The 9,587-nt window shown below is 60.0% G+C and overlaps 1 protein-coding gene across 7 annotated transcripts in view; it reads left to right on the top strand.

Moving 5' to 3' along the window:
* The window catches only part of Mlph (melanophilin), a 47,485-nt gene that overhangs the window by 24,391 nt on the left and 13,507 nt on the right, over positions 1 to 9,587 (top strand). For 5 of the 7 annotated variants that reach the window (XM_048808801.1, XM_048808805.1, XM_048808804.1 and 2 more), the window contains exons 5-9: positions 141 to 244; positions 892 to 1,011; positions 1,783 to 1,878; positions 2,287 to 2,491; positions 4,309 to 4,448. In XM_048808801.1, coding sequence (XP_048664758.1) covers positions 141 to 244; positions 892 to 1,011; positions 1,783 to 1,878; positions 2,287 to 2,491; positions 4,309 to 4,448 — 665 coding nt within the window. The remainder of the gene's footprint in view (positions 1 to 140; positions 245 to 891; positions 1,012 to 1,782; positions 1,879 to 2,286; positions 2,492 to 4,308; positions 4,449 to 9,587) is intronic. The other 2 variants (XM_048808806.1, XM_048808807.1) reach the window with 2 other exon arrangements.

Below are 9,587 nucleotides of genomic sequence, written 5' to 3' on the forward strand. Positions count from 1 at the left end.
AGAAGGGGAGGGGGAGGGAAGGAGGGAGGAAAAGAGGAGGGAGGGAGGGGAGGGGATGGGGTGGTAGGTGGCTGGTGGCTGGACCACGTGTGCCCCTCTAGCTGGCCCCTCCAGTGGAGTCACGCAGGGCTCTGTCGCAGGTGGACCTGAGCCCAGCGTAGGAGAGAGGAGTGGAGACAGCGAGCAGACAGATGAGGATGGAGAACCCGGCCCGGAGGCCCAGGCCCAGCCCCTTGGCCACAGAGTGAGTCCTCCCAGCACCCACCCTCCCCAGGCACCCTGCCTCCCCCCTCCCTGACCCCAGGCTGCGATTCCTGAAAGTCCTGGTACCCTCTGGTTCCCCAGCTCCTACAGCTGAGCACGAAGAATCCCATTCCTGCCAAGGGCATCCAGGACCCCAGATAGCTGTGGGCTGGGCAGAGCCTGATGGCAGGCGCAGAGTGGGGCCAGAGTGGGGACAGTGGTGGGCACAGTGGGGTTGCGAGCAGGCAGCCTTCCTGTCTCAGAGAAGACCGGGCAGGTTCTCCTCCGGGACATTTTGGCTTTTATCACCAACCTGAGCCTTGTCTTTGTTGGTGTTTGCTTCTGGTTTTACCTACTTCTTAACTTATTTTTGGTAGTAGACACAGCAATTAGGCCCTGGGCTGGGTTGGAGGAGGGGGCTAGGCAGGCAGGCTGGGGTTTGGACTTACAGCCCAAGGGGTCTAAGGGTGGTGCTGTGTGGGGCTCAGTATGGGCCCCCAGCCACATGGGCCTCTGCAGGTTTGTTCCTAGCACAGAGATAGATGTGCCCACTGAGGAGCTCCACTGCCCTAAGGCAGAGAGGGCTGGGTCTGGTCCTGTCTGTCAAGCTGACCGCAGTTGAGTCTTGCTCATTTCACACCTGCAAAGAAAAAGCGCCTCCTCTCCTTCCATGATGTGGACTTTGAGGAAGACTTGGACCCTGCCTCCCAGGCCTGCTGTCAGCCCCCGAGCCCGCCCTCGGTCCCTGTGGCCACAGCAACTCTGCAGGTAGCAGGCTCTGCCCCTCCCAGGAACTGGGGCAGCATTTGCTTGGGCTCCAGGTGGAGGGGTGCTCTGGGAAGTGTTGAATAGCCATGTGTCATACCAGGTTCTCGATCCAGGGAACAGTTGGGACAGGAAATAAAGATACTTCAGGCCCTCCTAGGACTGGGCTTCCTGGAGAGCCTGGAGAGGTGGGCCAGGCAGGGGGTCAGGTCATGGGGTTCAGTGCCCAGGATCTCAGGAGGGCAGGACAAAGTGGCATCTGCCTGGAGCCAGACAGGGCCTGACATTGTGCCGGAGTCTCCATCTCACAGTAGGGGACCATATACTTCATTGCCCAAGGAGGGCCAGTCTTGGGAATGAAAAGGGTGCACACAGGGGCCACCAGGTGAAGCAGGATTTGGGGTCACTCTGCTCATCAGCTGTGAGGCCTTGACCCCGGACACCACTCTGAGGCCTTGTCCCCTCCTCTGGAAGAGGGGTGACCATTTCTGCCTTACAGGGCATTTCCAGGGCTAGAGACTGTGGATGGCACTCGTGAGATGCCCCATTAGCAGTGAGGGTATCTGTGGGCACAAGAGCCAGGCCCAGGCCCAGAGACGAGTCCAGCTTCCCAGAGGCCCAAACTCCAGCTGCCAGTGTCCTCCAGACTCAGCAGTGCCAGCCAGGGCTGGGCAGGACCATCTGCCCACTGTTGGGAGGAGGGGACACCAGGGCAGGGCTCCAGATTCGAGCGCCCATTTGGACTTTGGGCCCAGGGTCCTGCTCCTGCTGCAGGTTGGGCCTGGTGTCGGTACTTCCAGGGGCCTCCAGGGCCTGGCCACTGCTTCCTTCCTACCCACCCACCAACACTCAGGCCGCAAAGGAGCTGTGGTATGTCGCTTCCAGAGGCCCTCGACACCTTGTCTCCCTGGGGACAGTGGCACAGTACAGAGACTCCTCTGTTGGAAAGCTCAGGAAGTTCTGTCCCCATCCAAGGATGACCCTTGAAGGGTTATCAAAGTAGAGGCAGTAGCAACACACACCCCCAAAGTAAGCCGAAATTCCCGCATGGGGGCCTCGGGGTGAGCCCGACCCCCGGGCAGCACCAGACCCGTGGGCTTCCTGGGTATCACTGGGAACCCCAGCTCTGCAGGCACACAGAACAGGCAGCAAATGGGCAGTCAGCAGAGCAGGTGGGTGTCTAGGGTCCGTCAGTCACGTGAGGCCTGGGCCCCTCAGGACTTGGGCTGGAAGGACCCAGTTCCTAGGACTGCGGAGGCTGACGGCCCCTGTCCTCAGTTCCTCTCAGGAGAGCCCTGCTCCGAGGGTGCCACTTCCCAGGAGGATGCCATCCTGGAAGAGGCTCATGCTAGGACCTCCAGGTGCCATCCCCATCCAGAAGAGCATCCAGACAGCCCCCCACCTACTGGACAGGATGCCCTTGCTGAACCGTGCCTGCCTGGGGACTCCTGCAAGATGGCCCTGGGGCCTGCTACTGTGCCCGGTGGGTGCTGTTGTCCAGGGTCTTCCAGATGGGCTCTGGGTGGGCCAGGGGTGGCTGAGCACCTCCCCTGTCCACTGGATTAGTGCACACACACACTGGGTGATTCAGAAGAGCCCCTTCTCCCATGCGTTTGACCCGTGTGTGCTGCCTGGCAAGCACCGAGGACCCCGGCTGTCTCTGGGCTGGGTGCTTCCCTGTGGCACCTAAAACACCAGCAGAGGGGCTGACCATGCCCGACTCACGCTGCTGGCTGGGGTAGGGACATGCAGGTTTCACAGAGTGGCCACGGTCACCCGGTTGCCAGGCCAGCTCCACCAGGCCTGAGGCTGCACTTGGCTATGGATGGAGTGGGTCCTGTCTGGGTGCCCCTGGTTACAATCAGGGACCCTGGAATAAGACAACCTGAATTTGTTCCATTTAATTTTGTCAAGACAGTGTTGCTTCTAAATGAAATCTCTGCCTTCCTGGGCCCCAGGGAGCATGCGGGTTCAGGAGTTCAGACACCCCGTGAGTCAGAGCAAATGAGATCAGAGGCAGCACCGCAGACTGCGAGCAGCTGGGAGTGGGAAGCCTGTCCCGTTCCATTGTTCTGAGACCACAGCACTGGGGGCTTTGGAAGGTGGGGCTGCACTCCCTGTCCCCAAACAATGAACGAATGAACCCCACAGGCAGCCCAGGGATCAAGCCCTGGTGGCTTTTCATTCCCTCCTGTGACCTCAGGTCACCTGGCACATGGAGGAGGCAGGCAGGCGAGGGCCTGAGGTGGGACACGGAAGAAGGCGCCCTGCAGGGGGCCCTCTGGGCATGGAGCCCCCACCAGCCCTTCACCAGGCGCCCATGCTTTGTGCTTTCCAGCGTCTCAGATGAGGAGGGGTGTCTTCCAGGGAGCTGGCAGAGGGGGCGCCCCAGAGCTCGGCCTGCTGTCTCTTAATGGAGCGGCGCAGGCTGGAGGGCTGCGGAGAGATGGGCCTGGTGTGCTCTGCCATGAACGTCCACCCTCCGGCCTCGGCGTCCTCATTAGAGAAAAGACACTGGTTGAGTCTAGCCCCACAGAGCGAATGAGATGGCCGTCTCTGTTGACCCCTGCTGCATAACAGGTTGCCACAAATGTAGCAGCTTGAACAACACTCGGTGATCTCAACACCAGGGCCAGGCGGGCAGGCCGGGTTAGCTGTGTGCCTCTGCACAGGGTCTCCATGCCTGCTCGGGGGTGGGCAGAACCCACAGTGCAGCACGGTCCCTGCGCGTCAGGGGCAGAGCCGGGCAGGTGCCCTGGGCTCTGGGGAGTGAGCTGGTGCACAGTACCCTCCGTGTGACTTGCCCGTGTTGCTGTGTGTGGTGCCAGCTGGGGGCGTGGAGGGCACATTCTGCTCAGGATGTGGTGACAGCAACGTTACCTCCCCCTGGAGCCCAGAAATAAGCATCTCCAGCCACACTGTGGGACAGGACCAGGAAGGCCTGTGAATCCTGGGTCTGATGGAAAACAGCCGCAGAGGCCATGTTGCTGAGCAGATGTCCTAAAGTCACCCCCACTGTGGACACCTCCCAGCCCGCTGCCCTCCACACATGTGGGATTGGGTGTGGTTTAGAATTGGGGATCATGTTAAATTTGCTTTCAAACACGAAAGAAAGCTCTGCCCCCAAGCTCTGTTCCCTGATGACCTGGGGCGGGGGGCTACGGATTCGCCCCTTCTCCCTGTGACTTCAGAGTCCCCACCCAGAGCAGCAGAGGAACCTAGTCATGGCTTCACTTTGGTCTCTGGTTCTTCGACTCTGAGCTTTCCCTCCAAGTAATCCAAACCCTCTCTCTCTCCAAGGGATGAAGCCCAGTCGGAACGAGCAGCTGCCCTCGCTGTACCTGCCCAGCGTGGACAGTTCTGACGAAAACAGCATCTGGGCCACCGCGGCGGCCGCCCAGCACAGCAGACGGAAAGGGCAGATGGCAGCCCAGAGCCAGGTACCGGGGCTTGACAGAATCCAGGCTTTCGAGTGTAGAGGCGTGCACTTCACACGCGCCATTTTAGAGGAACTAACCCTTCAGTACTTACTTGCAAAGTGAAATCACCTGTTTCGTGCAGAGACAGCATCAAATGCCTTTTTTATTGAAGTGAATTCACATAAGATAAAGCTCACCGTGTTATTATGGCAGTTCCTAAAGTAAATCAGTAAAGTAAAATAAAAAGATAGCTGTCCTGAGGTCCAGCACTCCAGTTCTGGGTTTGCCCCCAAAAGAATGGAAAACAGGGACTCAGAGGCATTTGTGCCCCCGAGCGTGGACCATGATGCATGGCTGAACTGGGGAGCAGCCCACGTGCCCACCCTCAGCTGGACCACAAGCGGGTCCACAGGGTGGCATGCCATTCAGCCTGTGAGGAAGGGGGTCTGGCAGGTCTGCGGTCGAAGGGTCCCTCCTGGGGAGTGCTCCGCTGCTCCTTGTTTGCGGCGGTGTCTCTGGAACCCCTTCTCGGTATCTATTCCTCGTACTTACTGTGGCTACAGCACTTGCCCTCCCTGATGTCCCTCAGTCTGCACATGAAGGGAGTTGGCCTAAACCCCTGCTGGCCAGCAGCGTGCCCTTCAGTGAGGAGCCCCAGCCTGTCTTGGGGAGGTCTCTGCAGGACCCCAGAGAAAGCCCTCTGAGCCCACCCACCCTCAGACCAGGGTTCCTGAACCAGGACTCAGACACGCACGGGCCCAGAGCCACCAAGGGTGTTTAAGTGGTCCACTTGGCCGCGGCTGCCTGTGCTTCTGCATTCATGGTTGCCACTTTCTGGGGGACACAATCAGGAGAGCACAAGAGGCCCCGTGGAGGAGCCCCCAGAGGGCTGCATGGGGAGGGGAGAGGACATGGAGCACCATCCATGCCCTGCCCGCCCTGTTGCAGACACTGACTCAGTTTCTCCATGAAAGCATCAGCGGGGCCAACAGGGCTCCCCTTAACCCCAGGTCTGTCTGTGGTGCATGTCTAAACTGCATCTGTTGGTTTTGTCGCATGCAAGTTGAAGCCCCAGGGGTTCCTGCCAGGACTCCCGTGCATACACATCTAGGCACCAGGCAGACCCACACCTGGAGCCCAGGCAGGGTCTGGAGCCCCACCCCATGCAATGCTGTCACCACACAATTTTTTAAAACCCAAAAATATTTTCCCAGAATACCTCTCCACAAGAAAAAGAAAAGGTTTTTTATTGAATAAATATAAAACCAGAATCCAATGCACACCCAGGCAATGGGAGGGAGGCTGGGAAGGAGGCTGGGAGGGGTCCCGCCCGGACCCAACCCAACTTCCCCTGTCCTCCATGCCCTCAGGATAAGCAGTAAGCAGTCCTCAGGGACAGGACCTGACAGAGCCTCTTGTCACACAGGCTGCCCCAACTTTGTCATAGAGTGAAGGAGAAGACCACCTGTGCTGGTTTACCTGGAAAAGAAACCCAATTCTGTCTTTAGGCAGGAGGTAGTTCTGCAAACTGACACAGGGCCCCCTCCCCTCTGCCACACAAAGGAACCCGGAGACTGTCCTGTTGTTTGCATTTCAAAAAGGCGGCTCCTGGGTCCTGAGCTTTTAGCCCTTGATGAAGACTTACAAACACTTGAAAAGGAAAGAGAAAGAAATCCTGAAAGAAAATGCAGAGGAAGGAAGGGGGCAGATTTCCCTTACCACAGGGTGCTCTACACCCGCAGTCCATTTTATTTTATTTTGAGACAGGGCCTCACTAAGTTGCCGAGGCTAGCCTCCAACTTGAGATCCTCCTGCCTCAGCCTCCTAAGTCCCTAGGATTACGAGTGTGCCCACCACCCCCAGCTCTTCCCTTATTATCAACATGGAGAATTAAGCTGCTTATTCTTCCTTCTGCCATTTTGGCAAAAGGCAAAAGGAGATGTGTTGAAGTTCCTTGTGAGAGCCCAAGAAGCCACCGTGCCCTGGGATTATCTAGAAGGCAGCCAGAGGCTTTGGATACTAGAGGGAAGCCCCTCCTAGCTGGGAGAATCTGGCCGCAGCCAGGGTCCTGTTGGAAGGCAGCACCAAGCCCCTCACCCCCGCTGACCTTCCGGCCCTGGCCTCCCCAGCTAGTCACCTCCCCAGTCCAGCCACCGGCCTCCTCCAGGGGTGCTCAGCAGGCGTGCTCTGGGTGGGGCTGCTTCCTCTCGAGTCCCACATGTGCCACGTGTGTGGAGACAAGGCCATCTGCCCAGCCGCTCCTGCGGGTATTGATCGCCGCCCTGCAGACGCTGACAGCGGCCGCGCTGGTCTCTGCGTGCAGCGGCACTCAGGCAGGCGAGGGCCACGGCCAGCGCACACCCTGGCCTGGACGTTTCCAGCGTCTGCGCCTCTCCCACTCAAAGCCCTCGGTGCTGTGGAGATGAGACTAATCACCTCCCGGCAATGCGCGTGTCCTGTGCCACTTCCCTTTGAAAGCCGGGGCTGCGGGGCTGTGAGGGAGATAATGCAGGGGCGGCGCCTCTGCCTGCGGCAGCCAAAGAATATTGATTTTCCTTCTCCATCTGGGAGCTAATAGACTTCGGGTGACTCAGGGTCTGGTGACTCAAGGATGAGGAAGTGGGGCTTTTGGTCATTTTGCCATGTCACCTGGAGTCACTGCTGGCCAGCGAGTGACCCAGGGCTCTTGCTAGCTAATGGCTTTGGTTTGGTCACTGTGTCCTGCTTGATTCACACCTTCCTGTGCCGATCGGTGTCAGTGGTGACGAGAGCTGTGGGCAGTAATGACATGTCAGAGCCCTCAGTGTGGCTTCCTCGTTTGCCGGGCTTGGTCACTTCCCTGCATCTCTGGTGACCTTCCCAGGACTTGGGGTGGGCAGCCTCGGCGCTCCCTCCCTCTCCTGGGAGTTCAGGGCTCGGAGGTGGTGGGCACAGGGTCCTGCTGCTGGGAGTGGGCTGGCCTCGGCCCCGATCCTCCAGCTGAGTGAGTGTTGGCCATGGAGCACCTGCTGGGCACCTGGAGAACACGGTTGTGCCTCCCCCAGCCCAGGGCACAGTGTGGGGCTGGGCCAGCAGGACAGCCCGCAGCCCCCAGGTTGAGGGGCCCGAGCTGTCCACACTGGCTCTGCCTGAGGTCTACGACTCATAGCCGTGAACCCACGTGTGCAGCTCAGAGGGCAGGTGTCTCCCTGCACAGACCCCCGTGTGAGGTCACCCGCCCCGTCCAGGCCCACTCCCGTGCCCTGCACTCAGCTGTGAGAGAGCTCAGAAGACCCACAGCCTTCTCAGAGGGCGGCTGGGAGGCAGAGCCAGGGGAGAACTGCCTGGCACTCACTCGTTCCCGCAGCCCCTGGGGCCAGGCCACATGCAGGAGCACGTCGCAGCGCGCGCGCGGCAGCCTGTCTGTGCCCCTCTAACAGAATACAGCAGACTGTGATGTAAACTGGGCAGACACTTGTCAGCTCACGGTTCTGGGGCTGGGAAGTCTGACAGGGGCACCTCTGAGGTGCCTCTGACATAGGCCCCTCTCTATGTACCCTGCAGTGCACATGGGCTTTCGGGGACACCTTTGACCCCTAGGCAAGTGTACAGCAGTAACCAAGCGCAGCCTGGCCTAACGCAGGCGAGCAGGAGTGCCTGGGATCCCGTGTCTGAGGCGGCGGCGCAGGTGCAGAGCGGGTGGGCTCAGGCCGCCCTTCAGTCAAGCCGCAGCCACTCGCCTGCCTAGGGCCTCGGTGCCCTCCCTGCAGCACCCCAAGTTTGCAGCTGCACACCTGTCATGGGCTGGGCTCTCGAGGCGTCCCGTCAGGATAGACGTTTCCCTCCCTAGCTTAGAGAGGAGGAGCCAAGCCGAGCTCTCAGGAAGGACTCACCCGCCACTTGCAGGGAGCCCAGGGACAACACGGGTTGGGGCAGAGCTATTCCTCCCTCAGGAAGCTCTCACGAAGGCTCCATGGCCCCCAGAGCCACAGGGCCCACCCCAGCCCCCAGTCTGCCCACGGGCTCCTGTTGGATGCTGGCCCAGGTACCCTCAGGCTCCAGCTCTGCCTCCTGGAAGGACACTGTCCATCTGTCCCTCACCTCCTCTGCCCTCTTCCTGCTCTACTCCTTCCTCCTCCTGCTCACCCAGGACTATGGTTCCTCGGTCCACCCATTCCCGTGCCCTGCAGGAGGCCTCTCCTGCTCCACTCTGGTAGGTGCCTCCTCACTCTGTCCTCCTCCTCACACAAATCCCTGGGCAGGGTCAGGTGGACCTGATGTCGTGGATGAGCCCAGGGCTGCAGAGGGGCCTGCTCCCCAGGGCTCACAGGACCTCCCTGCTGGGCCCTTTGGGCCCAGGACCCCTGACAGCCAGTGAGGTTTCTGACAGTGGGGGAGCAGGCCCCTGAGCATCATGAGGGTGCTGGATGCAGGTGACTGACGTCCTGGCTGGCAGGGGACCTAAGGGGGACAAGGGACTTCTGGTGCTCACACCTGGAAATCCCTAGCTGACGAGAATGTGACGGTCACCCTGACCATATCCTGTCAGGTGTGTTAGGCCGTGCACTGGGCGCATGGGTGTGTGCGTAGGTCGGAGGCCCGTGTGTACCTCTGCATCTGTGGAGACAAGGTGGAGGCGAGACCTGCCTCTCTCCGGTACCCATGGATGCCCCCCCACCAGCGGCCTGCCCTTGCTCGTGGGCCTGAAGCTGCTCATTCCCTATAGCCTGAAGAAAGCCTTGTTCTGAGAGGACCCAGCAGAGCTTGCAGGCCACCTGTCACCCAGGTCCTCTCCTACACGTTCTCTGAGGAGACTGGGCTCCTGAGCCTCCTCAGAACATAGAATCATGGAAGAGACCCAGACAAGACCGGCCACAGTGCAATCTGATCAGCCTCCTGGTGTCTCTGTGAGGCCCTGGCGGTGAGGCTTGTCCATCTGTCTTCATAGGCTTCGTTCAAACAGAAAATCAAATGGTCATGAGCAACATCCTCCACTGCCCAGGAGAGTGGGCCAGGAGGGATCGATGCAGCCTGGGGCCCAGGCGCCGTGACAGCTTCCTGGTGGAGAGGCCTGTCCCTCCTTGGGGCGCTCAGTGACTCACTCCTGAAGGAGGGAGGCAGCGAGGAGGAAGTGCTGAGATGCTCCTGGGGTGGGGGCGAAGCGGTGGAAATGTGGGTGGG

Source organism: Marmota marmota, unplaced genomic scaffold, assembly GCF_001458135.2.
Source record: "Marmota marmota marmota unplaced genomic scaffold, marMar, whole genome shotgun sequence".
Classification (NCBI taxonomy): Eukaryota; Metazoa; Chordata; class Mammalia; order Rodentia; family Sciuridae; genus Marmota; species Marmota marmota.